The 27,951-nt window shown below is 53.3% G+C and overlaps 19 protein-coding genes across 19 annotated transcripts; 9 read left to right on the top strand and 10 right to left on the bottom strand.

The window, feature by feature from the left end:
* Window positions 1-57: 57 nt before the first annotated feature.
* On the top strand, window positions 58-798 carry CLAFUR5_05924 (uncharacterized protein; the record flags this gene model as incomplete). Its single annotated transcript, XM_047905072.1, has 1 exon — window positions 58-798. One exon carries the CDS (start codon window positions 58-60, stop codon window positions 796-798), a length of 741 nt encoding a protein of 246 aa, XP_047761729.1.
* Window positions 799-1,059: 261 nt separating this feature from the next.
* CLAFUR5_05925 (Pre-mRNA-splicing factor cwc15) lies at window positions 1,060-1,821 on the top strand (the record flags this gene model as incomplete). The annotated part of the gene is made up of 1 exon (XM_047905073.1): window positions 1,060-1,821. One exon carries the CDS (start codon window positions 1,060-1,062, stop codon window positions 1,819-1,821), a length of 762 nt encoding a protein of 253 aa, XP_047762720.1.
* A 107-nt stretch (window positions 1,822-1,928) lies between these two features.
* CLAFUR5_05926 (uncharacterized protein) lies at window positions 1,929-2,519 on the bottom strand (the record flags this gene model as incomplete). Its single annotated transcript, XM_047905074.1, has 1 exon — window positions 1,929-2,519. One exon carries the CDS (start codon window positions 2,517-2,519, stop codon window positions 1,929-1,931), a length of 591 nt encoding a protein of 196 aa, XP_047761694.1.
* Window positions 2,520-3,998: 1,479 nt separating this feature from the next.
* On the top strand, window positions 3,999-4,541 carry CLAFUR5_05927 (Dimethylsulfonioproprionate lyase DddW; the record flags this gene model as incomplete). The annotated part of the gene is made up of 2 exons (XM_047905075.1): window positions 3,999-4,167; window positions 4,228-4,541. 2 exons carry the CDS (start codon window positions 3,999-4,001, stop codon window positions 4,539-4,541), a joined length of 483 nt encoding a protein of 160 aa, XP_047761876.1.
* Window positions 4,542-4,621: 80 nt separating this feature from the next.
* On the bottom strand, window positions 4,622-5,152 carry CLAFUR5_05928 (uncharacterized protein; the record flags this gene model as incomplete). Its single annotated transcript, XM_047905076.1, has 3 exons — window positions 4,622-4,810; window positions 4,884-5,003; window positions 5,057-5,152. The coding sequence occupies 3 exons, from the start codon at window positions 5,150-5,152 to the stop codon at window positions 4,622-4,624; spliced, it is 405 nt and encodes a 134-aa protein (XP_047761946.1).
* A 907-nt stretch (window positions 5,153-6,059) lies between these two features.
* CLAFUR5_05929 (Coronin-like protein crn1) lies at window positions 6,060-8,071 on the bottom strand (the record flags this gene model as incomplete). The annotated part of the gene is made up of 2 exons (XM_047905077.1): window positions 6,060-7,593; window positions 7,659-8,071. The coding sequence occupies 2 exons, from the start codon at window positions 8,069-8,071 to the stop codon at window positions 6,060-6,062; spliced, it is 1,947 nt and encodes a 648-aa protein (XP_047761948.1).
* Window positions 8,072-8,365: 294 nt separating this feature from the next.
* Window positions 8,366-11,094, top strand: CLAFUR5_05930 (Tissue alpha-L-fucosidase; the record flags this gene model as incomplete). The annotated part of the gene is made up of 2 exons (XM_047905078.1): window positions 8,366-10,017; window positions 10,071-11,094. 2 exons carry the CDS (start codon window positions 8,366-8,368, stop codon window positions 11,092-11,094), a joined length of 2,676 nt encoding a protein of 891 aa, XP_047762564.1.
* Window positions 11,095-11,162: 68 nt separating this feature from the next.
* Window positions 11,163-11,660, bottom strand: CLAFUR5_05931 (uncharacterized protein; the record flags this gene model as incomplete). Its single annotated transcript, XM_047905079.1, has 1 exon — window positions 11,163-11,660. One exon carries the CDS (start codon window positions 11,658-11,660, stop codon window positions 11,163-11,165), a length of 498 nt encoding a protein of 165 aa, XP_047762409.1.
* Window positions 11,661-11,790: 130 nt separating this feature from the next.
* CLAFUR5_05932 (uncharacterized protein) lies at window positions 11,791-12,454 on the bottom strand (the record flags this gene model as incomplete). The annotated part of the gene is made up of 2 exons (XM_047905080.1): window positions 11,791-12,268; window positions 12,372-12,454. The coding sequence occupies 2 exons, from the start codon at window positions 12,452-12,454 to the stop codon at window positions 11,791-11,793; spliced, it is 561 nt and encodes a 186-aa protein (XP_047761654.1).
* Window positions 12,455-12,719: 265 nt separating this feature from the next.
* On the bottom strand, window positions 12,720-13,511 carry CLAFUR5_05933 (C-terminal-binding protein; the record flags this gene model as incomplete). The annotated part of the gene is made up of 1 exon (XM_047905081.1): window positions 12,720-13,511. The coding sequence occupies one exon, from the start codon at window positions 13,509-13,511 to the stop codon at window positions 12,720-12,722; it is 792 nt and encodes a 263-aa protein (XP_047761627.1).
* A 57-nt stretch (window positions 13,512-13,568) lies between these two features.
* Window positions 13,569-13,903, bottom strand: CLAFUR5_05934 (uncharacterized protein; the record flags this gene model as incomplete). The annotated part of the gene is made up of 2 exons (XM_047905082.1): window positions 13,569-13,790; window positions 13,847-13,903. 2 exons carry the CDS (start codon window positions 13,901-13,903, stop codon window positions 13,569-13,571), a joined length of 279 nt encoding a protein of 92 aa, XP_047762405.1.
* A 440-nt stretch (window positions 13,904-14,343) lies between these two features.
* Window positions 14,344-14,856, top strand: CLAFUR5_20045 (uncharacterized protein; the record flags this gene model as incomplete). Its single annotated transcript, XM_059462896.1, has 1 exon — window positions 14,344-14,856. The coding sequence occupies one exon, from the start codon at window positions 14,344-14,346 to the stop codon at window positions 14,854-14,856; it is 513 nt and encodes a 170-aa protein (XP_059319006.1).
* A 408-nt stretch (window positions 14,857-15,264) lies between these two features.
* On the bottom strand, window positions 15,265-16,041 carry CLAFUR5_05935 (uncharacterized protein; the record flags this gene model as incomplete). The annotated part of the gene is made up of 1 exon (XM_047905083.1): window positions 15,265-16,041. One exon carries the CDS (start codon window positions 16,039-16,041, stop codon window positions 15,265-15,267), a length of 777 nt encoding a protein of 258 aa, XP_047762550.1.
* A 1,725-nt stretch (window positions 16,042-17,766) lies between these two features.
* On the top strand, window positions 17,767-19,338 carry CLAFUR5_05936 (uncharacterized protein; the record flags this gene model as incomplete). Its single annotated transcript, XM_047905084.1, has 2 exons — window positions 17,767-17,967; window positions 18,019-19,338. 2 exons carry the CDS (start codon window positions 17,767-17,769, stop codon window positions 19,336-19,338), a joined length of 1,521 nt encoding a protein of 506 aa, XP_047762407.1.
* A 426-nt stretch (window positions 19,339-19,764) lies between these two features.
* CLAFUR5_05937 (Carboxylesterase Culp1) lies at window positions 19,765-20,436 on the top strand (the record flags this gene model as incomplete). The annotated part of the gene is made up of 1 exon (XM_047905085.1): window positions 19,765-20,436. The coding sequence occupies one exon, from the start codon at window positions 19,765-19,767 to the stop codon at window positions 20,434-20,436; it is 672 nt and encodes a 223-aa protein (XP_047762574.1).
* Window positions 20,437-20,536: 100 nt separating this feature from the next.
* CLAFUR5_05938 (uncharacterized protein) lies at window positions 20,537-21,349 on the bottom strand (the record flags this gene model as incomplete). Its single annotated transcript, XM_047905086.1, has 1 exon — window positions 20,537-21,349. The coding sequence occupies one exon, from the start codon at window positions 21,347-21,349 to the stop codon at window positions 20,537-20,539; it is 813 nt and encodes a 270-aa protein (XP_047762415.1).
* Window positions 21,350-21,502: 153 nt separating this feature from the next.
* CLAFUR5_05939 (uncharacterized protein) lies at window positions 21,503-22,856 on the bottom strand (the record flags this gene model as incomplete). The annotated part of the gene is made up of 3 exons (XM_047905087.1): window positions 21,503-21,639; window positions 21,754-21,778; window positions 21,834-22,856. The coding sequence occupies 3 exons, from the start codon at window positions 22,854-22,856 to the stop codon at window positions 21,503-21,505; spliced, it is 1,185 nt and encodes a 394-aa protein (XP_047762746.1).
* Window positions 22,857-23,729: 873 nt separating this feature from the next.
* CLAFUR5_05940 (N-acetyltransferase eso1) lies at window positions 23,730-25,772 on the top strand (the record flags this gene model as incomplete). The annotated part of the gene is made up of 1 exon (XM_047905088.1): window positions 23,730-25,772. The coding sequence occupies one exon, from the start codon at window positions 23,730-23,732 to the stop codon at window positions 25,770-25,772; it is 2,043 nt and encodes a 680-aa protein (XP_047762316.1).
* A 1,006-nt stretch (window positions 25,773-26,778) lies between these two features.
* On the top strand, window positions 26,779-27,704 carry CLAFUR5_05941 (uncharacterized protein; the record flags this gene model as incomplete). Its single annotated transcript, XM_047905089.1, has 3 exons — window positions 26,779-27,018; window positions 27,124-27,348; window positions 27,438-27,704. The coding sequence occupies 3 exons, from the start codon at window positions 26,779-26,781 to the stop codon at window positions 27,702-27,704; spliced, it is 732 nt and encodes a 243-aa protein (XP_047762317.1).
* Between the last annotated feature and the right edge of the window lie 247 nt (window positions 27,705-27,951).

A 27,951-nucleotide genomic window follows, 5' to 3' on the forward strand; every position in this document is an offset into this window, starting at 1 on the left:
CTCAACGAAAGGACCTGTCATTGCAATCAGTCTTAGCCATCTGCAATACCAACCACAATGTGCGGCAATTGCATGGACATCTGCTGCGTAGGCATATTCATGTCCTGTATGGGCTGTTGCTACCGTCACGAAGGAGACCTGGAGGTTCTCCCAAATGGGAGGCCAGGAGGCAAATCTCCTGCACCGAAGACAACGGTCACCAAGCCTCTGCAACGTAAGAAGGAGACGGCCACCAACCTCAAGGACCTACGAAACACCTGGAAGAACCCCTTCCAGCAACCTCGCAAGACTCATCCAGCCAAGCTGTTCCCCCTCCTGACTAAAGACACTCTGTCTTCAACGCCACTAACCGCATCGCAACAAACCGCTCAGACCCGTCTAAGAGAGCTCTTCAGCGGAGAGACAGAGGCATTTCGCCAGCTCGACACTCTTCTCCAAGCAGCACTCCAACTCGATACCCTCCTCTTCAACTCCGCCCTCCGCGATCACATCGCCATTACGGTCGAAGAATTCCGCGCCACCCCTTTGTGGAGAGACAAGCTGGTCAAAGGGCGCTGTATAGTGCCGCCTGGTCCTCTCAAGCGTTTCCACAAAGTGCAGATTCAGCTGAATAATACGTTGTTGGTGTATGGTAGCAGGGAGGAAGTTCTCGGAACTTTGGTTCATGAGATGCTGCATGCGTATCTTGGGCTTGTCAAGGGCTGGCGGCATAGGGAAGGGGATATTATGGCTTTGGCTGAGGGTTGTGTGAGAAGGGTTGGGGTGGAGGGGTTGAGGGTGGAGCATTTGACGGGGTAGTCGGTATTGGTGTTGTGTACTGCACTTAGATTCTTTGAACGGATAGTTCTTCGTAGCGGCATGACTTACGCTTCAACATGTCGACGTGAGGTGAATGTCAGATGTTGATGTCTGTCCGAAAAGGAAGTCGCGCCTGAAGACCCCTGTAAAGTTCATCGGCCGCTCGGCAAGTTTAGCCGGACTTCACTCACATCTTTGCTCATGTTCTACATATTACTTGCATTTCCTCACAACACAGCACTTCATTTCACCAAGCACAACATGACGACCGCTCACAGACCGACATTCGACCCAGCGCGCGGAAAGGAGGCAGCTCGTGGCGAAGCCTACCACCAGCGGTTACTACCAGCACACAAGACCCTCAAATTTCGACAAGCAGCGCAAGGCACACCAGATGAGCAAGCAAAGCGCGACTTGAAAGCAGAACTACTGCGCGCGGAAGCAAAGCACTACGCAAAGAAAGAAGGACGCCAGATCACAGAAGACGACGAGGATGCGCCAGCACAGCGGGAAGCACTTCAGATCGAGGATGGCGAAGGCGAGAGCGGCGGCGCGAAAAGGAAGCTGGAAGATGCGAGCGGGGGCGGTGGAGCGGAGGCTGAAGTAGAAGAGGACTACGAAGCGAAGAAGCGGCGGGTACTGGAGGAGACTCGAGACATAGACGCAGACTCAGAGGAGTCAGAAGAGTCAGATTCGGAATCAGAAGATGAGGAAGAGGACGAGACGGCGGAGCTGATGCGCGAACTTGCGAAGATCAAGGCAGAGCGCGCGGAAGCTGCAGCCAAGGCGGCGGAAGAGCAGGCGAAGAAGGACGAGGAGCAGCGGGAGAAATACATTGCGCTGGGTAATCCGCTTCTGAATGGGAAGAAGGAGGATTATGGTGTCAAGCGGAGGTGGGATGATGATGTGGTGTTCAAGAACCAGGCCAGAGGCACTGAGGAGAGAGGGAAGGAGAAGCGGTTCGTGAACGATTTGCTTCGGTCCGACTTTCATCGTCGCTTTATGGACAAGTATGTGCGATAGTCGACTCCAGCAGACACATGCTACCAGGAACCTGCACCGTCCTTCGCCAATCAACACAGGTACTGTTCAGATCCCTTGCGCCCCGACAGTCTCACGACCTTCACACGTCACTCAGCCACCATTCCTGGTTGTCTCGGCTTGAGAGTTTTCGATACACGCCTGTAATTCGTATGTGAGACATCATCAATCAGCGTGGCACCAGCCAGATTCATCGGAATTCTGGCCAAGTCGTACGTCGAGCTGAGTGTAACATAATGCAATTTCTCGAACTTTTTGTCATTCAATATGGCGTGGACCATTGGCGCCCTACTGATGGCAGGCGATACGAATTTGAAGGGCTTCGACTCCACCACCCGGACCCCGTCAAGATACCCCTGGACTTTGACAGTGCAATTGAATAACGCCGTAGCGGCACCTGCGCCGTTGGCGAGAGTGCAGCCGAAGTAGAAGGAGTTCAGGCTGAAATACTCGACGTCAGATTCCGGAAAGTGGCGAGTCATACTCGGGATCTTCTTCTCCGGCAGGGTGGTGCGGGTAGTGTAGGCTCCGACCGTACAGCAGCTTGGTGGTACGACGCCATTTACGATGGCGCCGCCGATGCCTTGAGTGACGCGATCTGTTTTCCGATGCTTGATCAGTCGATGATGCTCTACAGGCGATTGGCGTCTACACACTGATTGCTTCGAACAGCAAGCCATTGTACCTGGTGGATCCGATGCATTAGCGCTTCAACTCGCTGAGCGAAGAGGCTACTGATTGTCCCACTCCTTGCAGTGCTGCCAGCGCGGGCGTTTCATCTTTGAACTTCGACAGTATCGTCGTTGGTACCAGAGGGACCGTCGTACTGCACGTGGGCAGAGCAAAAGAGCAAAGCTGAAATACAAGGAGGAGCTTCATGTTGTCAATGGAACGGATTCTTCTTCTGATCGCGGAGGACTTGGTGACTCAAGTACTCGAGCTCAACTACTGGTACGGCCATAGTCACAGGTTGAACTCGAGTCCTGCACGGAAAAGCCTCATCATCATCATGAGCATCATCACAATACCGACCATACATCGAATAGATCATCACAGCAGAGGGCCAAGCGGCATGGCTTCGCTTAGCTGCATCGACCATTCACATGCATGATCTTGCACGTCGACCTCACGATCTGATGAGACATCTTTCCAGGCGTCGATTGTCCTATCACAGGCGTTTCGAGCTCTATAAGGACCAAGCATCTTCGCCACAATCTCGTCATGGCTTCTGAGCTCCAATGCATGGTACACAGAATGTCTCGACGCCGCAAAGCTGGCATGCGAGGCTGGTCGACGCAAGCATGCAACTTGAGTTCCTCTCGTCAAGAACCATCTACACGGTTGGCTAAAGCTCAGAGCCATCACTGAAGCTATCGACAGCTACGCGACTATGCATTCTGAGGTCTTCGCTCTATGCAGCAAGATCGATGGCCACAGGGATGCTGTCTGCAACGGCCTTGGCAAGCAAGACCCACTTGAAATAATGGTAAAGTCGTGCCGATTTCTCTTTCTGGATAAGCACACTTGCGTTTGAAGAGGCGCATTGGAGGAGGTCGTACAGCAATCACTCAACGAGTAGCTCAGCTACGACGCTATCTTCTTGGTCGTGAACCTCCAGAATATTGTGCGCTTCAGTGGCTACCCCTCTGACGTCGCATCACGGGCGAATCAGGCGGCGTACAGGTAGCATGACATTGCCACATGGTGGCTCCTCAGTCTGGTACACCCTCAAGGTCAGATAGGAATACCTATCGTCGATGAATACCGTAAAGGCTCGTGAGCTGGCGGCCCGGACACTCCACGGAAGTCGTTCCCCAGAGCAGCGACGTCTTGCGAAACTGCCTGTTCGGGCATCCTAACACAACGACACTACCATTACCACGGATCAGAGCATTCGGTAGCATGTCACCGCCAGCGAAAGAGGTGCAAGGGACCGTAGAGTATATGTGTTGCCAGCACAGCTATCAGTAGCTACAAGAAGACCTGTTGTAGCACCCTCAACGTTCTTTCCGTAACACAGCAGGAGCAGCCTACCACTTCACCAGATACTTTACATGTCAGCTCACCTTAAACACGCAGTAGCAGTCTCATCCCACATATACTGACACCCCTCTCAGCCCACCACATTCACAAACGTCCCCAGATCAACATCAACAATCATGGGCTCAATCGGCACCCCAGCCCCAGCACCCCGAGGCTTCGTCCTCCACAAGAAACAAATCGACGCCATGCCCCTCGAGAACTTCTCCAACAACTCCAAGCGCGCCACCGGCGGCTGGAAACAGATCTTCTCCTCTCCCGACACTCCTACCGATGGCCTCAACCTAGGTAAGAAACCCCACTGCCTCCTATCGCTTCGCCTCCTCAACCATCTCTAACCTCGTGCAGGAATCGCCCACTTCCCCCCAAAAACCGCCACGCAAGAGTCTTTCGAAGCTCTGCATCGCCATAAGCAGGCTGAGTTTTACTACATTTTGTCAGGCCAGGCACTTGTCAAGATCGATGGGGTTGATCATGAGGTCGGACCGGGGGCTGCGCTGTTCATTCCGGGTGATAGCGAGCATGGGTTCTGGAATACTAGTGAGAGTGAGGAGCTTGTCTTCATCTGGGGCTTCCCATGCGATGGGTTCAGGGATGTGGTGTATAGATTCACGGGCGATAAGGCGGAGGATGCGTGGAGTCGAAAGGAGAATGCTGCGTGATTATGTGAATTGAGGTTGAGACCGAGTAGGGGTAGGAATGTTTGGATAAATTTGGCAACTGCTCTCTGTACGAATCGTATCTAAGAAAACTCCGGCTTCTGATCCGCGCCAGCAACAGGAGCGGAATACGCCAAACGATCCTTTGTGTAAAACTCCACGCCAATCTTGTGATCAGCCGCGCCGCCATCGAGACCGCCGCTCTTGACACAAGTCATGTCCGGCATGACTTCGAGTTCGGTGTAGAGGGATGAGCCGCAGTTTGAGCAGAACTATTTTTCGTATGTGTCAGATAGATAGTTGCAGGGTATGCTAGGGATGTTGTTTGGTGGATTTTCTTCTTACCCAATGCTTGTTAATCTTTCCCGATGCGCCAACGGCATCGTAGTCCTTTGGCTGGCCTTTGGTGACCTTGAAGCTGGTTCGTGGGACGACTACGTTGGAGGTGTAGGCGGCGCCAGTCCACTGCGGTGGTGTTAGGACAGGTATGATGTGTCGTTCAAGTGCTTGGACCTTACCTTTTGACAATCGATGCAGTGGCAGAGTGCCGTCACCGCTGGCTCGCCCTCATACTTGTAGCCCACAGCTCCACACATGCAGCTTCCCGATGCCATGTTGACTGTCTTAACAATATCTGATCAATTCTCAAGCTGAAGCTTCTCGTAGAATTGTTCTCCCTCTCAAACCTCTACGAAACATGGCTTTCAGGAACAAAATCGAAAGCAGGGGACAAGCTGTCCATTTATGCATACCTTCAAGCTACACGGCACAGCACTCAACACGCATCTTACCCCTCATCGTGGGCCAGACTCTGTTCTACGCCGACTGCACCGAACCATACAAACTCGCAGCGAAGCATCCGCAGATCGAAAGGAATCGCAAACTAGGGCCAAGGGGGGAGAGCTCTGAGCTGTCTTTGGTCTAGATCGTAGTGGGGAAGTGTGCAGATCCAGTCCGTCCTGCTTCGGATGTGAGGAAGTTGGGAAGCATCTTCAAGAGACAACTTCTTGCAGAGAAAGATCATTTCGAGGGTTTGGAAAGCAGAAGAGAAGATGTGAGAGCGCAGGAAAGACATATACCTCGTTGCAACGATGTGCTAGCGCCGGAATGGCAGTGACCAATTGGGAGGCGAGCACGCCATTGACCTTGATGAAAGCGTGGTGTCTAAGACGACATCGTCTCTTTCTCCGTAGGCGAAGAGCTCTGTACGAGTGTGTGCGAGACTTGTGAGTAAAGTAGTCTCGATAGTGTACATGTCAGCCGTGTCATGTCTCACTGCATCTGTTCCTGGGCTGGCGACATGTCCAATGTCCTGGCTCTATCCAACACCCGGCCATATAACGAATTGCTTGCCTTGGCAGCTTTGGCGCTTCTGTCCGTCGAGCACGCTTGGAGACGTCTGATGGTCTCTGCTGTTGCTGGCTGCACCCACCTAGGCGGCGTACCAGGACGAGCCGTGCTGCTCAGGTTTGAGGGCGTACTTGGAGGTGGCGTACCACGAGGAAGGGCAGGTTGAGGCTCCTATTCCCCAACCTTGGCCTTCAGTGCGGCAACTTCTGCGGTGAGATTCTCGATTTGCTTGCCTTGACTTTGTAGCATGCCTCGGATGTCGTTCAGCACGTCTCTCAGTCCTCCTGCTGCGGCTGCTGGTGTCGAGGACGAAACGGATCGCGATGCGGACTCGTCTGCTTTCTCGTTTTCAGGAGATGCCGTCGATGCAGAGACACCGCCGCTAGCTAGGCTCTTAGGCTCTGCTGCTGGAGCCGACGATGTCTTGCTGGGCTGAACCAGAGGCTCTGATGCGACCTTGGCTTCTTGTCGTGAGACAGGGTCTGATGGCTGCTTTGCAGAGGATGGCTGAGATGCAGGAGACTGCATGACCTTCCCTTCTTGCCGTGCTGCTGTCACCGACGGTCGTTCTACTGGCTTTTGGATCTCTTCAAACGAGCCGTCACTGTCGTGGTCGTTGTCAGGCTCGCCATTGTCAGCGAACTTGTTGGCCATGGCAGACATCGAAGCCTGGTTCGACTTGATGTCACCGCGGTTGACTGGCGAAGATGCACCTGACTGGGCCGTGACGGGTACTGGGGCTGGGGGCCGAGCAGTCTCCTCGGCCTTCAGTTCCTTCGGCGCTGATGCAGCAGCAGCTGGTGCGGGTGCTGGCACGGGTGCTGGCGCGGGTGCTGGCGCGGGTGCTGGCGCGGGCGCAGATTGTGTAGGTGTAGGAGCAGACTTCTTCTCTTGTGCCATCATCTGAGGCTCACGGTTCTCGAACAGATCTTCCATGCTGAGCTTCGGCGGTAGGCCAGACTTTCCGTCGAACCATTCCGCGCTCGACACAGCAGGCTCGGTGCCCAGTGTCGGCGGGTAGATGTCGTCCTGGAATGTCTCTGCTCTTCTTGGCACCACGAAGGAGATTGGCTCGATCCATGCATCGTTGACGGTCTTGAATGCGCGCATAATCTCGTTCTCGTGGGTGTTGACACCGCGCTTTGGCAAGAAAGCGATGCCTCGCTGTGACTCGGGCGATCGGTGCTCGGAGAGGTACTCGAATTTGTCGTTCTGGAACTCGTAGTAGCGGATGTTGCCGTCTCCCTTGCCAGCGACATAGAGAATCTGGCTGCCATCATCCCAGAAGGGCATGCCCACGCCGGAGCCAGAGTCGAGTCCCATGAAGCCGCCCACGGGCTCGGATGGGTTTCTGCTGTCCCATAGTGCCAATTGTCGTTCGCTCATCTTGCTGAAGCCAGTGGTCGCGACACGGTCGTGATCACCCAGCCACGCCACCCTGCTGCTCTTTGCGCCGCTGTGACCAGGCAGCTCATGCGCCGGCTTCTCCTGTCGCACATCCCAGAATCGCAGCTTCTTGTCCCTCGAAGCGGTGACTAGCGTACTGCCGTCGGCGCTCCATGACAGTGAAGTGAAGATGTCGTTGCCCTTGAGCGTCAGCTTCGGCTTGCCATTCTCCAAGTCCCAGATCTTGACAGTGTAGTCGCCGGAGGAGGATGCGAGGACGTTCTCAGCCGCTGGGTTGAAGAGCACGTGCCCGACTTTCCTATAGACGATGGTTGTTAAAGAGCGTGTCCGTGTCCAGTGTCATGCTGGTCGTGCATTGCTTACCTCGAGTGTCCACTCAGCTTGCCAACTGGCTTCACATCCTCAGGCTGCTCTGCATCTGTTCGCAGCGTGAAGTTCTCGGGGACCTGCCACAGGAACACCTTGCCATCATCCGACGCGGATGCGATGATGGAGTCGTCAAACGGACTCCAGTCTGTGTCCAAGACGCCCGCCGTGTGGCCCCTGAACAATGGGATCTGGTCTGGCAGCTTCCCTCGCTCCTCCAACGGTATCACTGCGAATGCGCCGCCACCGCCCGACTCCCAGTTCACCGACAGGTACCTGGGGTTCGCCTTGACCAAGTTCGTGTCCCAGGCATTCTTGGAGATGCGCAGGTTGTCGTAGCATTGCTCACGCTTGGTCGTCTGTCCGAACACGTGCCGGTATTTGCTTGCCCGCACGAATCGCCCGCTCATAGTGGAAGCACCAAATGCCGTACTTTGTGATGTGTAATTGATATTCAAGTCGATGCCGTCGCTGTGCAGCTCGCGGGGGTCGAGGGTCGAGGACGAATTGACAATTTGACAGGGATCTGCGTTCCAGCTTCCAAGTGGCAACGTCCGGCCTTGTCGCGCGTGTGACGTCCACGGCTGTCAGCCAACCCAGCGCAGCACGTGCACCTGCTGGCACCTCCACCTGCATGTCTTCACTCGTCTGTCGCACCACCTTCCGTGCTCCCTACCTGTACGTACCCTGCTCGACTGCCATATATGATATCTCGTATTTACCACTGCACTCTGCACTGTCGCTATCAGGGCAACGATAGGCATGCCCTTCTACCATACTTTCTATCTGGCCGGTGGAGAGAACATGTACGTCGGAAGACATGCAGGTACAAGTATCGCTCTCTTTGCATTTCTTATGCTACAGTACTGTCTGGCCTCTTGCCATTGGTATATGGCCGAGGCGGCCTCGTTGTGAATCCGAAGAATACAGGTGCTCAACATGCAGCCTCCATACCGGTCGACATCTCGAACCTTACCAACAACCGCGCCTTCGCAATGCGACCTGGGGACGCTGACTCTGATGGCGTACACTCGGGCTATCCAGCACACTATCTACCAGATCCAAACTTCTCCTACTCTGGCGTCGACTACATCTTTCCACAGTATAAGGAATCCGGCAACGATAACGTCCTCGCTCAAGCTCAGATTATTAATCCTCCCGCCGGCAGATACTTCAGCATACACATGCTTGCAGCAGCCGAGACCGCCATCGCGACTGGAACGGTCAATGTCACATATACGGACAACAGCACGGACTCAGGACCCGTTCTCGTCGACCCATTCTGGGCTTGGCCGTATCCTTACGGTGGCGACATTATCTTCCCATACTATCTTGCCAACAGCAGCATCGACTGCAATCGATCCATGCTATGCCAGACCATCAACTGGCTAGACTCTACCAAGCAAGTCGCGAGCGTCCAACTGCCGAACGTCACCAGAGGTGCAGCCAACGGACCTGGTGCTGCTGCCCAAAACACAAGGCTTCACATCTTCGCAGTCTCAATGGTACCCGCGACAGGCACAGGCATCGAGCTAGAAGCACAGCTTGCCCGTAGCACCAACTTGTGGTTCGAGGGCACCAACAAGACTCAAATTGTGGAAGTTCGTGTGAACAACGTCGGAAGTCAATGGATCTTGGCAAACGACACGGTCAAGGTCACCGTCTCCGCAGAAGGTCTCGAGACCGTCATCCCGGGCGTCATCAACAGACTGCGACCTGGTGATCAAGCGATCGTTCAAGTTGGCGTGGATGCCGCTGCCGACGTCCAGCCTGGATCTGCAGCTGAAGCATCGGTGCAGCTCAGCGGCGCTGGCCTTCAGACCAGTTCGACGTTCAACGCTACGCGAGGCATTATGGACTACGACGCTAGTTACGACAGCATATATGCCCACGAGAGCCCGCCATGGTTCACCAACGGCAAATTCGGCATCTTCATCCACTGGGGAGTATACTCTGTACCTGGCTGGGGTAACGTTGGCAATAAAGAACAGTATGCTGAGTGGTACTGGTGGTACATGAATCAAGGCAAGAACCGCACGCAAGGTCACTTCTACGAATACAATTTGGAGACCTATGGCCCTGAGCACGTCTACGACGACTTCATCCAGAACTTCACAACTGATGCGTTCGAGCCTAAGGACTGGGTGGACCTCTTCGCGGATTCGGGTGCTCAGTACTTTGTGCAGGTCTCGAAGCATCATGAAGGATACGCCCTCTTCGATATTCCATCAACCGTCACAAATCGTACGAGTGTGGCACAATTCCCACACAAAAACTTGCTGCAGATGCTCTTCGACGCTGCCGACCAGTACCAGCCGCATCTCCACAAGGCAACATACTTCTCCCTCCCCGAATGGCAAGTCTATCACCACACTCAAACCCTTCCGCACTTCCTAACCACCCTCCCAGGTTCCACCCGGATTACAAACCCTTCGGCTTCGGCGAGTGGCCAGGCGGCAACGCCACCAACCCCTACACCAACGAAACCCTTCCCTACACCGGCTACGTCCCCGTCGACGACTTCGTCTCCGACCCGATCCTCCCCGAAATGCTCATCCTCGCCGACATGGGGACCGAGATAATGTGGTGCGACATCGGCGGGCCTAACCTCACAGCCCAGTTCGCAGCGCAATACTTCAACGACGCCGCGAGGGAAGGAAAGCAAGTCCTGATCAACAATCGCTGCGGGTTACCGGGTGACTTTGACACGCCGGAGTATGCGCGCTATGAAGCGGTTCAGGTCAGGAAGTGGGAGAGTAGTCTGGGCATGGATCCTTTTAGTTATGGATACAACCGCGCAACACCAGATGACGCATACCTCAAACCTATCGATATTGTTCGCAGTCTCGTCGACCTCGTACCGAAAAACGGGAACTTCCTGCTCGACGTCGGACCAACAGCCAACGGCACCATCATCGAAATCGAACAGCGCTACCTCCGCGATGCTGGGAAGTGGATCCATGAGCACGGCGAAGCAATCTTCAACACGACGTACTGGTTCATCACGCCAGAGGAGGGCGAGAACCTTCGCTTCACGCAGAACGGCAATGCATTCTACATTCACTCAATGTACCCACCCAACGGCACGCTAGTGATCGACTCCCCAGTCCCCTACATCGACGGAGACCAGATCGTGGGAGTTGGCGGTAACATGAGCGGAACAGTCGTGCCGAGCAAAATGTTGAGCAACGGAAGTCTGGAGATCACGGTTGATGAGGCTGTGGTAATGGCGGATCGGTATACTTGGGGTTTCAAGATTCCATATGGAGGGGTTGACGCTGATATGGGTAGTGGGAATGGCACGGATTCGATGAGTGCTGGTGCTGGGTCTCCTGCGCAGCAGACTGGAGCAGGCTTTGGGAAGGCTTCTTCGCCGGCTGTGTGGACTGTCTTGGGCTTGGGTGTTGTGGGTGTTGTGTTGTGCTGGTGCTAGGTGGTCTTCAAGTGCGAGATTGTAACTCCAGACACCAGATGTACCACTCAAGTTCAGAATGAGCCGCATCACCAGTCGTCGATGGTACCGCTCTCTGCCGTGAGTCTCGTGACATACTTGGGCTGGGTCGGGAGAGCAGTAAATTGTTGATCGTCTGGCTCCAATGCCTCCGGCCACGCAGGATCGGCATCTACCTTTTGTCGGATTTGCTTTCTAGACATTATGTTCCTTGCCTGAGAGATACCGCTGCCAACAAGACTCGACTTCCATCGTCGATGGATACGTCTTCTGAGTTCTGATTGCTTCCAGTCGTCCTGCCGAGACTTTGGCAGATGATCTGTCGAGATGTACACCTCGCCGGTTCGTGTCTTTATCCTCTTGCCGAGTTCCTTCACTCGCATGCTCTCGCCGACCAAGCTGAACTCCTCTGTGATCATGTTTGCCAGGTCAATGATATCGGCATGGATGCTAAAGTGATGTTTTGCTTTGTTCGCCCGGCTGTGCCACCATAGCTCGCCGCTTTCGTTGTGGTGCTTGCGCTTCTGTGCGTTCATCTGATGCTTCATAGCCCTCACTCATTGGAACAGAGTCTAAGTCGCCATACTTCTAGGCCAGCTTCCTGTCGGATCGGTCCACGATAACCTGCTTAACGCCCTCGCCGTACTCAGCGTGCATGAAGACGCCGAGAATTCCCATTTAGCCATAGACCATGTCTTCATCCTCAGTAGTGATCCGACCAGTCATCCATTGTTTTCTCTGGTTGATGCTGAGCTGTTTCGACTTGTTGAAATTCCATAGTATATCTTCCGAGATGCCAGTGCGCTGTGATGTCCTTCTGTTCAGCACTTGGACATTGGGCCCAGTCCAACCAAACACTTTACCAGCTGCTTCGCCGGTAAATGACGACTTCATCGAGGAAAGACCAAGCCGAGTCCAAAAAAATAATGGCAGACGGTGCGAGAAGCTCCTGCAGAGTCCAGCCTCGTCTGAACCAGGCACTCGTTTCGAGTGGGTGTTGGGCATCAACATCCGGCAGGTATGCGATACAGTGCACCGCTTGTCGATACCAATGAAACATTGAATCGATCTCTCGGGATACTTCAGCAGCGTTCGAGTTGTCAATACAGCATGTATCAATTCACAGCCAGTCGGTCCATACGTAAATGGGCAGGGACTTGACGAATTTGCAAAAGGATTGCACCTTTTGGTAACCGAGCTGATGCTGGACTTGTTGGCGTTCGCATTCTTGGTAGGTCATCTCTCGATACTTGACCCACAGATGGGAAGCAATGATGTATGGCGGCCTCGGCCCCGTTTCGTAGTCGTGCACTTTGAAGGTGTGGACGTTGAGCAAGCGCATCTTGCGCACCCGCTGAATTGAGTCGATTGAAAGACACACAGACAATCCTTGATGGTCAATATGGGGCTGTAGCAGGATGGCGGACTGGCAATTGCAGTATCGTGGAAAGAAGTCGAGACTGCAAAAACATGTGTAAGCTGGCGCGGGCTGTGCCTCTCAGCACTGCGGCGTAACATCGAAGAAGACGGAGCTGAATCGAAGCGAAGTATGCCAAGTCGTCAGCGACTGCGAAGAAGTGGATCAATGCATGCAATGCCACATTGCTTTACTCCATTTCTGGCGTTATGATGTTGGACCTGCCTCCATCAATTAGCACATCTCTCAGCGTCTCGCAGCTCTTGATCCTGATATCGACAAAGCTCTCCGGCGAGTAGAATGCAGTATGGCACGTTAGAACCATCCTGCCTTCTAGCCACGGCTCCTTGTTGCGGTACGCTTGGATAAGAGGATGCACTCTGTCCTCAGGAATAGGCTCTTCCGGCAGGACATCCAGGGCTGCGCCAGATATAATGTTCTCCTTCAGACACCTCTCCACTCCGTCCAAGTTCAGCACCTCTCCTCGGGATGTGTTGACCAGCACTGTACCGCGCGGCAGGAGTGAGAGCAATTCGTAGCCAATAGAGTCCCGTGTCTCACGAGTGCACGGCGAGTGTAAGCTCAGCACCTGACTTCTCCTGAAGAGCTCATTGATATCCTTCGTCCTCTCCATACCCAAGCTCTTGTCTACGCCATTCGGCAGGTAAGGATCGTAGAACAGGACATGCATGCCAAAGGCTTTGGCTCGCAGTGCTGCCGCCGTGCCGATGCGACCCAGTCCGAACACCCCGAATATGTGGCCCTGTAACCTAGCAACCAAGGGCGTCTCTATCGGCATCCAGGGCGCTGGCGGCGTCGCTCGTTGCCGCTCGTTGTGAATCAGGATCCCGCGACGCATCGATAGCATTAACCCAATCGCGTGATCGGCGATCTCTGCAGTTCCATAGTCTGGAACGTTGCAGACTGTTACGTTCCGCTTTGCAAGCGCGTCTCGGTCAAGGCGGTCGTAGCCTACGCCCATGCGTACGATGCTGCCCAATCTCAGCGTCTGCGTTGACTATGTATCACTTTTGGGCTCTTACACCTTGAGCTTCGGGAATAGCTCCACATCTTGCTCAGTGAAACCTATCTTCAAGACCATGATCCCATCTATCCTGTTCCGCACGTCTTCTGGAATAGCACTCCATGGCTTCTTGGCGAGTTCGGAGGTGCCAGTTGGCCAGAGACCTGTGGATATGAACTCGAGTTTGTAGTTCTGGCCGGGTCGTGGAGCGAAGATCTCCTGCTCGACAGTGTCGTCCTAGATGCTTGTGTTAGTGAATGCAGCGCTATGTCTCTGCAATGGCTCTTGCTTACTGGGTACAAGCCGTCGGCTTGGATGAGGGTGTACGTAGGGACTGCGTCGTCTGCCATGTTGATAAGGTGTGGGATGTAACGTTAAAGCTTAGACAGAAAGCTCAATATGCCTTACCTGCTACCTCCTACATCAAAAGCTCAACCATGCCCGCGTGTCGTGGTTCTCATGCAGGTACATGATGGAGCGTTCGCCTATGAGGCGGGCCCGAGATCGGGCTATGACTCGGTACATCGCTGTCCCGGGGCGTGTTGGCTCTGCAAACGCCGACATTTTCTTTGGAAGATGGAACGGAGTATGTGAGCGTGCAGAACTTGTGATCATGGTAGATATCGGATATGTGGATGTGAATGTCGTCGGGAATGGAAGGGATGAGGTCCTGCTGTCCCAAGCCCGGATTTGCCGCGGAAGGGCTCGTGCCCAAACTCCGAGGGTGCCGCTCGACAACTCTTCGTAGCCACAACACTTTCCTGGACAAACTTCATTGCGACACTTCACCATGAAGTTATTATCTACTCTCACCCTCCTCACAACAATCCTTCTTACCGTCAACGCACAAAGTGGAAAACCATGCTCAACATCGCATGACCGACCATACTGCGACAAGTACGTCGACAGCTACCACGGGACCACCGGGAACGCTGTCTACATGTGCATCGACGGGCGAACCAAAGTTACTCTCAATTGCGGGAATTGCGCGTGCATTGACTTCAAGACAGAAGCAATGTGTGCTGTAAGACCGGACTTCAGTATAGGGGGTGTGAAAGAGAAGGTGGTTCGCTGTTTTCCATACAGGCAAACTGTATTAATTATCCTACCCACTCGGAGGGGAATCCGCAGAAGGCGAAAAGGACGGCGGTTCCGTATGCGTGGGTGTGAGCTGAAGGGGCTTGGAAAAGAGACTCCTGCTTTGGTTTGCGGTGGTATGATGGAGGGCACATGTCAAACGTGTCATTGGCAAGGCATTACACTATGTACGTTCGCCAGATCTATTGACTGCTGTAACACATGATTAGCGCGATACCCCGGCTTGCTCGCATTCGCATATGAGAGACTTACTGCAGGCCCCCTGTCCATCTCTGCTTCGCGAACGCCCGATCCTTGATCGCAACCGTGCTTTCACCTCGGCGAGGAAAGACCAGGCGTGTCCTGCGCAGCGCTGCCGTCGGAATCTTCCTTTATTCTTGGCACCAACCTCAATAGCTCATAGAGCCCTCATGCCCGTCACAGCGACGCTTTGCTCGGTCTCGTTGTGACCTAGGCATACTCTCCTGCTTGCGACGAACGCCTCATGGACCCGTTTCCCGAGATCGAAAGACTTCAAGCTATTGTCGTAGAAGTAGAGCCCGTAGTCGAGAAGGGAAAGGAGTGATGCTAGAGTCGCGAGATCTCTCGAAGGAAACAGCTTCAATTACCCAGCCTAGTGTTGTTCGTGGACGTTACGCTTGGAGTTACCAGTAGTCGTGGCTTCGACTGATGACGTAGAACCAGGACTCGTCGTCTGGGTGTCTGTATTCGTTGTCTCAGTGGCCTCAGGAGTAGAGCTCGTCGCAGAACTGCTTGCCGAGGACTTGCCACTTCCAGCGGTGGTTGAGCTTGTAGCAGATCCGCTAGACAATGTAGCGGTGATGTCCGTCGTGGTGCTGGAAGACATGGTCGAATAGAGGGAAGTTGTGGATGTCGTACTCGCAGCTGTGAATGATGGTGTACTATCGTTATCCCCGCACACAGATGTATTACAATGATACGCCCCCTCAAAGAAGATAGTCCCCATAAGCTGGCTACATCTCCGTTTGCTCTCGGTGATATTAGCCCCAGTATACTCGCACTGGCCAATGCTGTCACCACTAGCGTCGGAACCTTTGAAGATGTCGAAGGTGCCGTTCGTGCTGGTCTCGGTGTTGTTTCGCTGGGAGTAGAGTCTTCCTTCTCCACAGACGTCGCCTGTGCTTGTAAAGTTCGATGAATGTGGGCCGGCGGTGCCAGCTTTTATGTATCGAGCGCTCTGGGCATGGTGTAGCTTGTCGCAGGTGAATGATTCGTTGAAGTCTACTCCGGGGCTAATGACCTGGACGGAGGTGAAGCATGCGCCGACGAAAAATTCTCCGTAGCAGCTGGTCGTGTTGGCGATGATGAAGCTGGCGGTGGTACATTTCGCTATGAGGATCAAGAAAAGAAAGCTGCTGATGGAAGGCATGTTGAACGTCCAGAGATTGTGATTTGGCTCACCATCATCGGATACCAACCTCGAGAGAGCCTATATAGAGACGCGTCGATGAAGAAGTACTAGAGCAGACATACTAGCAGGGATTGGCCGCGTGTGCTCGGTCATGACATTCGTGGCTCAGTCGTGTCCAAAATGACCATTGTGGATGCGCCCGGCTGTGTTCAGGGTCTAAAGGACGGCACCCGTGTCTGGCGGGGACTGCTCAGCGATCATGAAGACCTACATGTAGTGCTCTTGCGTCTGGAAGGGCTGACTGAGCGATGGTGAAGAAGCTGCGATCATGCCCTGGCCGTTGCTCTTCATGGCTCGAGCCCAATGCTCAGATGCTCATACTAAGATGGTCGTGACGGCAGAGGATTGCCTCGCACCGGGCGATGCAGTGTTGCGAGCGATGCAATGCACAGTCGATTGATCTTTGGCAAAGTGAGGTCCGACGCGTGCGTGAGTGACGTGGACACATGAGAATCTGGCGGGTATCACGTTAGAAGTGTGGGAAGTTATTGTACGGGCTCATATAGGGTGTTTCAAAAGCAGGTTGTGTATTGCATGTGTCTATCTAGAATAGACAAGTGTTGCTCTTGAAGAGGCTGCAGGTGACTAATCAGTCACCTGATTCTTGGCGTACGTGGCCTCAAGTTTTGATGATGGGATGTTGCCCATGTGCACGCCCGGATCGCGACAGCGGGACCACATTGCCGGTCGGCCCGCCCAGAGTTGCCGAAAGCCGTCGGAACAACAACAACCAAAGAATGTTTACCTCGTCACCACAACTCCGACAGTGCCGTACGAAGACATTCACTGCTATCCAAAAACGGGCACGATGTCTTATGGTATGACCATGGCGTCATCATGCTCCTTTGGCCTCCATCACGTATGATAACTACACCTAGAACGACGACTTTGAACCTTACAAAGCTTGCTGTAAGAGACAGCTATGATGGCAGAAGAAATCTCCGAGGAACAAGACTATGCCCCGAAGAACAAGACATGATGTTCTCGATTGAACACGATCAAGAGCCTCGGTGTCTGGCTCGGCTTCAGGCTCCTCGTTCACCAAGCGACATTGTGGCAACGGACATTCTGGCCTGTCTACGCTCAATCGCAAGCAGTATACCATCTCTTGGCAGTACTTCTTGACAACCTTCCCTGGCATCGCGATTGAGACAGCTCGTCGTCCTCCACGCGCATTAGATTATTCAACATGTAACCTGAAGTTCCTGAACTCAAATCCTCGACTGCATTATCCTGAAGCGCTCAAGATCGGCAACCTGCAGTAGCATTGATGTGCACGAGCCTCCACACACCGCAACCAGAGAATACGCTACTGTACAACGTTGATCTTGCTGTACGAATCGAGCTCGCTATTGGTACTTTTTCTCCAACACGCAAGCTATGCGGACATCGGAGGATGAGCGCCTGCAGTGGAACGGACGGGTGGCGCACGGCATGCCGACGAGTCCAATCGCTGCAATTGTGATACGCCAATACTGCTTGTTTGACTTTGGCGTCCATCACTGCGCGTTGCACGGTGGGGAACAGACGTCGTGCTCGACATAAGTGTTGCACCTTGCGCTGCAGAGGGTGTTTTGTACAGCTCATGGCCTCTGGAGCTATTGTGACTTTCCATTGTCCACCTGTTCGTGTTCAGCACGCCTTTCTTTAACTAATAAGTATTCCCCAGTAGTCATCATCATCATGAGCGAGACAGAAGTCATTTATCCGGCAGCATCAACCCCAGACATCAACCATATCTCTAATGGCGTATCTAATGGCGTATCGAATCATGAACGAGCTGTTCCTCAACTGCCGAGAGAAATACGCGCTGTAAGGGACGCAAATGCTTACAAGCACCATGGCCGGAACATCATCGTGTGCCTTGACGGCACTGGCGACAAAGTAAGCCAACAGGCTGATATCTTTGGAGACTTCATCTAACATAATCTATAGTTCGACTCCGACAACAGTAACATCGTACATTTCGTGAGCTGCCTTAAGAAATCGGACCCTTCCCAATCGATTTACTATCAATCCGGAATCGGAACCTACGATGGCGGAGGTCTCTCCAACGGCATCAACGCCGGTCTCGACATGGCCGTGGGAAGTGGTCTGGGTGTCCATATCCGAGACGCCTACAAATACCTCATGCAGACTTTCAAAGAAGGAGACAAGATCAGTCTGTTTGGATTCAGCAGGGGGGCGTACACAGCAAGGTGTTTGGCGGGGATGGTTCACAAAGTCGGGCTCTTGCCAGCGCACAATTCGGCACAAGTACCGTTCGCATACGAGTACTACAAGGATGATTCCGACGAAGGGTGGAAGATGAGTGCCGACTTCAAGAAGACTTTCTGCGTGACGGTGAGCATTCACTTCATCGGTGTGTTCGACAGTGTGGGCAGTATCGGGTTCATCCCTCGCAAGCTGCCACTAAGTAGCACGCCAACATGCCGCGCCTCGCACTTCCGCCATGCAATGGCTTTGGACGAGCGTCGCGCGAAATTCAAAGTCAGTCGATACAGGCAAAGAGACTACACCGGCTGGAAGGTGTTAGCCGAGGACAACGAGAAGGATTTCGAGCAAGATGCCCGCACAGACGTGCTAGAAGTATGGTTCGCAGGATGCCATGCTGATGTTGGTGGAGGCGCTGTAAAGAACGAAGTCCGCCATAAACTCTCACAGATCCCACTCCGCTGGATGATACGACAATGCTTCGACTGCGATACTGGGATAATTTTCAAGGCACCACGGCTTGCGGAAGAAGGGCTCGATGTTCATACTCTCTGGCCGCAGTATTCACAACTCCCTAAACCTAGCGGTGCGCCTCCTCACAAAGACTTATTGGAGAGGAAAGCGAACGGCGGGCTGGGCGCGATCATCAGGCGCGCTTCTGTTCTGGAACCTGTCAAGCACGATGAGCCGATGGGCATGCACCATGTGAAACTCTACGAGGACCACGAGAAGCGGAAGTTGTCGAGTGATTGGATTCCGGAGCAGGTTGAGGATTATTTCGACTCAATGGAGAAAATTAATGATCAGCTTGTTGATGCAAAGGGTTGGTGGGTCCTGGAGTTGTGGCCTGTGAAGGTTAGACTGCAGCCGAAAAACTCGGATGGATGGATTAAGAAGGTCAGGTGTAATATGGGGAGGTATCGTGTTTGTCAGGAGCATGATCCGAAGGTACATTGGACTGTGCAGCAGCGTATTGAGGAGAAGATTGGGGTGAATAAGATTAGGGCTGATCGGAGGTCTGTGTGGGAGGTTGTGGTGTGAAGAAGGGGCTGGCTGGAAGTCGAGTTGGACAAGGATTGCACTTTCTACTAATTTACAGCATGGGTAGCACCTTAATGAGCCACGATGAACCAGCTTGTTCATGTATGTCTCACGAGTAGTGCTTCGGTGACACAGAATAGGCAAATTCCCATACGAGTGCTCTAGTACCTGCCTCATCGGTACTTTTCCCGCGCAGATCACTGCACGATGCCGATCTCACAGAAGCTACTACACCTGGTAGCTGTGAACCATACTAGTAGCATCTCAGATTGATAGCTTGGCGAAGGGACACCCCGAGGCATAGTCTTCGCGAAGCAATATAACGCCAAAAATAACTTGTTCTGAACAAGCATATAGACCCACAACATCGCCTCGTCTCACATTTGCTTAACCTTGACACAAAATATCCATTCGGATATTTTCAAGATGCATCCCCTTACCCTCGCCACCCTCGCATCAACCCTCGCCTTAGCCTCAGCAGCCTGTAACGACTACACCCTCATCAACGCCCGCGGCACCGGCGAACTACAAGGCGAATCCATCGGCTTCCGCACCATGATCGACCAAGTCCTCGCCGCCGTCCCCAACGGCTCAATCTACAACGTAGTCTACCCAGCCGCCCCGGACATAACCCAACAAACGACCTCCATCGGCTCCTCCGACATCGCGCGCTTCATTCAAACCGGCCTGTCAAGCTGTCCGCAGCAGCGTTACGTTCTGCTAGGATACTCCCAAGGCGCCACGGTCGTGAATCGCGCTTTGCAGGCCTTCCCACCTACCTCGCGGCAAGGACAGGCGATCAGCGCGGTCGTACAAATCGGGAATCCGTATCATTTACCGGATAGACGGGGGAATGTTGATGACATGTGCGGAACGAGCACGGCGGGGGCTAGTGGGGCTTTGTTGGCTACGTCGGATTATGAGGTTCCTGAGGGTTGGTATGGGACGGGACGGGTTAGGGATATTTGTTATGAGGGGGATGGGGTGTGTATGGGGTTTGATGCGGGGAATGTGTTTTCGGGAAGTCATTTGTTTTATGGGTTTAGTCAGAGTGTTGCGGATTGTGGGAGTGGGTTCATTGTTGAGAAGCTTGGGTGAGGAATGTATTGGTGGAAGGTGCTCAAGCGGGGGCTTTGATGTTAGCCATGGTATGGTCCTGGGAGCGAGGAGGAGCTCTCCTTCATCCTTTTGCTTCGAATTAGTCCAGCGCCGGATACACCTCCTCCGTACTCTCGATATTCGGCACAGCATTCTGCACACTAACCACAGTCCTCAAATGCTGTACCCCCAACTTCTGCCCCTTCCGCTTAGCCAAAAGCCTTCCATTCTTGACCAAGTTCTTAATCTCCCTCCCATTGATATCAATCCTCGCCAGCACATCAAGCTCAGCATCCGTGATCTCGCTGTCGTTCTGCGGGAAGTCCTCCGAAGATCGAACAAACGTATGCCAGATCTGTCGCTTAGCCTCAAAGGTGAGCTTCGGGTAGTCGATGATGAGGTCAATTCGTGATTTGAAGGCGAGGTCTGTCGTGGCGGCGCGATTTGTTGTTAGAAAGAGACAGCCTTGGTAGTACTCGAGGAGGCGGAGGAAGACGGCGACGAGCTTGTTGCGGTGGATGTCTGTGATCTGTCGCTGCTCGAGGAAGACGTCGCATTCGTCGAGGAGGAGAACTGCGCCCCATTTGGTGCAGACTTTGAGGACGTCGTGGAGTCGGGCTTCGACGGTATCTGCGTCGAACCCAAGCTGGCCAGCAGACATGTTATAGAGTGGTACTTGCATTTCCTCTGCTACTGCTTCTGCAGTGAGCGTCTTTCCCACTCCTGGCACACCCGAGAGCAAGATGATCATTCCTTGCCCCTTCCCTTCGATTATATCGTCGAAGGAGTCTTCGGCGCGCTCGCGGTGACTCTCAACGAAGGAAAGAATCAGTTCCTTGTAGTCATTGGGTAGGACTAGGCGCTTGAAGGACGCCGCATTCCACTTGATGTCGCGTATACCATCAACTTGCATCAGAACCCATTGCTTCGAAGTCAGGCAGTAGCCACGTAGCAGTGAATCACAAAGGCGATAGTGGTGCTCTTCCAGCTCGAGAGGTGTCGACTCTTCATCTTGTCGGTCAAGATGACGTTTCGATGGCGGCGGAGTTCTCGATCGTCGTCCAGGTCAAAGGAAAATGAAATAGTCATCATCGCGGTCTAGGTCCTGGTTGTTGACTGTGTCGGAAAACTTGTCTGATGCGTCCTGTAGTGTCTCGAGATGCTGCTCATCCTCCACGTTCTCGTTGTTGTATCCAGCCGCATCTAAAGGCAAGGTAGGTCAGTCTATGTGTCTCAAAGTAGTAGGGTCAGAAGCCATGAACGTCCCGAACGTATCTCAGGTGTCCCAACAAGGCTTCTGTGCCCGACCTTACTCACCGATCACTACCCGACCGCCATCAATCTGGCCACAACAGTATTAGCATAATGATCGTCACAGAAGCAGCTGCAAGTCATACCTTCTGTCTCTTCCTCCGAGGATCCGCCGGTTCCACGAACCCATAGTACGACTTGTAGTTCACGCCTTGGAGCTTCACAAAAGTGCGGCCTCGTGCTGTTGTCTGTGTCACGATTGCGTCTCGTCTCGAGTGCAGATCGAGCGGTAAAACACTCAGCTCTGACACACGCCTGTGACCTTCAAAGGCCTTGATCTGGAAAGTGTGGTTCTGATAACCAAAACGATCGCCATCGAAGCTGACGAATTTGCAGGTCATCGAAAACACAACACCGACCTGTGTCTTCTGGTAGGATGCTCGGACAAGGTTGAAAAGACGGTTCTGCTTTGCGATTTGAGCACAGACCTCGGCGTCTTGTTGGAACAGGATCCAAAGGTAGTCAAAAGTGATCGTTCCCTCTTTTCTGAGCTCTTTGCCAAGCTCAACATGAGGCTCAATCTCCGGCTTGATCGTCTTGTTCAGCAGCGCGATGTGACTTCGAGTGGTGTCGTCGGTCTCTTGTTCGGTGAGCTCAATGTACCGATCCCAGCGGAAGTAGAACTCGTGGAATGGGCAGCTGAATGTGAGCTCCTTCAGCTTGGTGGAGATGTCTCTGTAGCCGTGGAAGAGCTTGTCGAGTATCTTCCGGAGCAGAGGGCTTTGTATCGTGATGGAGTGGAGTCGTAGGCCGGAATCCGCGGCGGTGTCCATCTCATGGCGGACCACGACTGCGAATCTCGAGTTCTTGAGGCGTTCGGCGTCCATCTTCTCGTGGTCGGGTGTCCAATCCTCCCAAGCATGATCGTAGTCTTCGCGATAGAGGCTCTTGACGTCGAGCTTCATGCCACGCTCGATGCCGGCGTCCTCGTCGCCTTCTGACTTTGTGCTGTCATCGTCTTTGGTCTCCTTCTCCTTGCTGTCCGTGGCCTCTTCGGGATGTTCCGACGTGCCGTTGGTCATCTTATCTGGAGTGGCTTGTGGTGGCTTGGTGGTAGCGGTATGCTGGGAGGGTGATGGCGGTGAGACCATCCCGAGTGCTGGTGGCATGTGGTCTGCAGGTGAGTGGTGAAGACGGGTATTGTCTGTGAGTAGAGGAGATTTTCGGTGTGTGAAGAAGGTGAGGCCGCACTTTTGTGCAGTCACCTTGCCGGTGGAAGAGTTACCCTATCAGGAAGAAGCTATACCTGCCGGTAGCTGTAGCACGCGCTGCTGATCAAGCTGTGCTGCGCATCTGGTGCCTGGATGCTGCATGCACTGCCGTCTGCTGGAAGACGTGCGGGATAAGTCGAGGCAGCTGTCACGTTTGGCGATATTTGTTCAATGTGTAGGCGCGATGCCTAGTGCATCTTCTATAGAAGCCCATGCATGTGCGGAGGACAGGATGGGCTGCAGTGGATGTAGTTGTGAAGGGACGATCAACATGTTGCATGTGAGCCAGCTCTCATCTCACTTTTCAGCCCTTATGCACTAGAGCTATTCTAGTGTTCTGGTCTGAACAATCGCCGCTTCTGACCTACCTGTACCTCCTACATCGCCACCACATCGACATCGACATCTACACAGCCAGTCGGCGAACCTGGACACGAGGCCTACATGCTCCGGGCACTCTGTCAGTCTTGTGGACGAGCTCCATGTTCTTCATGATCGATACCCGCCAACGCGATAAGGCTTCACCAAAACGATCTCCGCTACCCTATTGATGGAGGAACGAATCAATATTTCAAGGACGGGAACCTCTTTCATGCATGACGTACTGTAGGTGAATGGGCCACTTTACATGTAATCTTACATGTACGCGCCTCGACGCGCTTGTTACAGGCTACAGCAACATCAACATCAAATGAGCGTCTCACGGCCGACATGCTAGCATACATGGTTATCGGACCGCTGGAGATACGATAACATGTCTCCTGGCCTACGATGGCATCCTCCTCGCAAGCCTTCACATCTTCACCCTTCTCCCCGACGACGAGACGAAAGCGCCGAAGCAAGTATACGTACAAACATCTCTCCACCTTCGCACACTCGGCCACGAACTGCCCACTCCGCGTGATAGCACATGTCGATCTCGATGCCTTCTACGCGCAGTGCGAAATGGTCCGGCTGGACATCTCGCCCGATCAACCATTAGCGGTACAACAATGGCAAGGTCTGATTGCCATCAACTATCCTGCCCGAGCATACGGCCTCGACAGGCATGTCACAATCACCGAGGCCAAGGAGAAGTGTCCAGACATCATATGCCAGCACGTCGCGACGTGGAAGGAAGGCGATACAACTTGGTCGTACGCTGACGATGCGTTCAAAGAAATTGCTACGAGGAAGGTCAGTCTTGATCCATATCGGATTGAAAGTCGTAAGATCTTGGCTCTGATCAAGGGCTGTCTGCCGGCAGATAAGCAAAAAGTGGAGAAGGCGAGTATTGATGAGGTCTTCTTGGATTTGAGCGCACAGGTACATGGGATTTTGTTGGAGAGGTATCCAGAGCTGCGAGGTCCCGCTCCTTATGATGACCCATCAGAGCCACTTCCAAGACCACCTTCCACAGTGTTGGACTGGGCGGCTGATGCGTTGGTGGATCTGGACTATGAGCAGTCGGAAGAAGACGATCCGGACTGGGATGATGTGGTGATGCTGATTGCCTCTGAGATTGTGCGAGACGTGAGGGCAAAGATCTACAAAGAATTGAAGTATACATGTTCGGCTGGCCTCAGCAGGAACAAGATGCTAGCGAAACTCGGCTCTGGCCATAAGAAACCGAATGCGCAGACGGTGATACGGAACAGAGCTGTGCAGCACTTCTTGTCTGGCTTCAAGTTCACCAAAATCCGTAACCTAGGAGGCAAGCTTGGCGATGAAGTTGTAGCAGCTTTCAATACTGATACAGTATCCGAGCTACTGCCCATGACAGTCGAGCAACTGAAAAAGCAGCTGGGCGACAGCACTGGAGCCTGGCTATACGGCGTCATTCGAGGCGAAGACGACAGCGAAGTGAATCCTCGAACACAGATCAAATCGATGCTTTCGGCCAAGTCTTTCCGGCCATCGATCAACAGCATGGACGTTGCTTCGAAGTGGTTGCGAATCTTCGTCGCTGACATCTTCAGTCGTCTTGTTGAAGAAGGCGTTCTGGAGAACAAACGACGACCGAAGACGATCAATTTACACCACCGGCAGGGGGCACAGACTCGTAGTAAATCAGCACCTATACCCATGGGAAAAGGCATTACAGAGGAGATTTTGTTCAATCTTGCAAAGGGACTGCTTGCTGCTGTCATTGTGGATGGTCGTGCTTGGCCTTGTGCGAACTTGTCGCTTTCAGTCGGAGGGTTTGAAGATGGCGTGACGAACAACAAAGGCATTGGTGGGTTTCTGGTGCGAGGCGAGGAAGCTAAGGCACTGAATGCGACAAGTATTGGAAGGCTGATCACGAATGATCGGGGTCCAGCTCGTAAGAAGCGAAAGGTCAAGGTCGGTGGTGTTCCGACTTTGTTTGCCAGACAGACGGACAGCATGGGGAGCGATTATGAACACGAGAGCGCAGGAACACCAGGACCGGCCGACAGTGAAGAGCTTGCTGATCCTCTTGAGGAACATCACGACCACCAACGCCTAGACAACGAATCATCAGAACTCCCACCTTCAGCTCAAGGTGACAATCCTCTCCCTCCAACAGCACCACCGACGACCAACATTTCAGTAGAAGAAGCGGACTATGTCGCAGATGTCTATCTCTGCGATCGATGTAAGAGGCGCATACCAGAACTCGACAGAACAGAGCACGAGGACTTCCACTTCGCTCAGGATCTACAGAACGAGCAGGCTACACCACCCAGACCGCCCCCGAAGCTGACAACGCAAGTCACTCAACATTCTGCGAAGACGAAGCAGAAAGGCAGAGGACGGCCGCCGGCTAGTGTCGGTGGGCCGGAAAAGGGACAAAAGAAGTTGGCTTTTGGATGAAGGATGAGAGTCTTATGATGCATTGGTGATGCATTCGTACCCAAGACGATGCTCAAGTCAATTGGGAGTCGCCTCGGCGGGAGCCTGTTAGTCGCATACGAACTGGCAGAAGTTGCTGCACGTCTGTCGGGAGGCTTGACTTAACGTACCGAAGGAGTCTTGTCCATTCTACATTTCGCAGCAACTTCAACCCCGATGGTTGGTACCAAAGCACGCCCGGCAGCCACCAAGTCTGTCTGTTATCCGACTGCTACAGTAGTGCACCTCCAATGCTTTCAGAGTCAATTTCTGTGACCGACCCGCGGAGATACATGGAGCCATCGTTGGGTTGACCGATACCGGGCCCCCGCGCACATCTCGGGGTTGTGGTTGCTTCGACACTGCCGGCAAGAACCACGGGGTTTTGCGTGAGACGGAAGCTCAGCATGATCCTTGTAGTCTTATCGGCAGGGGTTGGCGAGGTGGACCATGTTCCCAGGCGGATACAAAAGGATGTTCCGTGAGGCTGAAGCTTGCTGCGACGAGGTGACTGATTCACGTGTGGCTACGGCACGACACCGTGCTGGCTTCATCGCTGCCGCCATTGTTACTGCCCCGAGGCGATTGGTAGTCGTCACTTGCATGGCTCGAGCTTTCGATGTTGCATGAGAGCAAAGCGGCAGCTCCTACTAGGTCTGGCAGTCGCAGTCTCCTGGGTCGCGCTACTGTTGCAATCCGCAGCAGGCAGCCGCCACTGCTGAATATGACATCTTGGCAAGTGCGCTTGAACGAGACTGTATTGCACTACATATCAGCATTCCGCGGAAGGCTCTATGCTCAATAGTGGGTGCTCCTGTCGGTTGTCGTGTATGGCGACTTCTATCGCTTCCAGCTCATGGCCAGAGCAGCAAGAAGCCACGATGACAGCCGACAAAGATATGCCTCTACTTGTCATGCCATCATCGACACAAACACTTCAGCACAACTCACAGCGGCTCGACTCCATTACTCGTTCAGTATTCACACCATGGCATCGCAAAATCCACAGCCGAAATCCTTCGAGGGCCTTCCCAATGAAATCCTGGAACTTATTTACAGGATTTGTCTCGAGTCAGATCCTCGCACAATAGGCGGTGACCTGACCATCAAGCAGTACTCCGACCTCAAGGACTTCCTCCGCATAGCGATCAATGCTCGTTTATACGCCATCGCGCTGGATGCATTTGGCCGATCAAGGTTTTTCGACGACTTCACGCTGTCTATCTATGTAAACAAGAAAAGATGCCAGAGCAACATCCCCAAACCAGGCGACCATTCACGTGGCTTATATTCTTACTCTTGATACACCTTGGCTAACATCTGACCTCTTCAGATGAGTGGCAGTGAAGAATACCAGCATCTGCCACACCTGCGCAACTCTATCTTCGATCAAGATCGTGAAGGGCCAGTCATTTATGCCAGAGCGACGAACATCAATCGGACCCACGCCGCATACGTCAACATATTCAACTTCGAGAGCTTGAGTCGAACACGACACTTCGGGCTGTTCGCACAATCCATCCTGGCGAGGCGCACCAAGAAGGTTCAGTTCCGGCTGGTACGCACGCCTCCTCTACTTGTGCAACATGCGCTCTCAAAACATAGCCTCATGCTTCACGACTGTAGCTAACACTTCCTTGTCTGTAGGACGTGGCTCATGCTGGTCCTTTGACCTCAAGAGGTGTCATCCGCGCAAGAGCATGGGACAAGCGCTTCGTGAGAAAAATGAGCATGATAATCGATGTGATGTCGAGTCTGAAAGTTGCTCAAATCTGCCACAATGGAGGTTATGGCGTGCAACAAGTGACAGCTGACATCTGGGGCGTCTTGAGGGAGCGTGGTATCGCAGTGGAGGAGGTCTTCAACCCTTATGGCTGGCGCGATCTCACCCAACCACTATGGCCCTACGGTTGAATGAGAACCAAGCTCAGTGGTATCGGCGAAGTACGTCTGGCAGCTCGGTACTAGGAGGACAGATGTGCTGCGTTGAAAAGGACAAGCTGTCCTGGACATACGCACGTAGACTTGCACCATTCTTTTTCCACAAGTACAGGAGTCATGCATGGCATTCGCTGGCTATGGTTATCCGTAGAGCACCTGTAGCACTACCAACAACGATAACCAGATATCATGCCCATGTCTACCACCATCACCTCAAGCA

This window comes from Fulvia fulva, chromosome 5, assembly GCF_020509005.1.
Source record: "Fulvia fulva chromosome 5, complete sequence".
NCBI lineage: Eukaryota > Fungi > Ascomycota > Dothideomycetes > Mycosphaerellales > Mycosphaerellaceae > Fulvia > Fulvia fulva.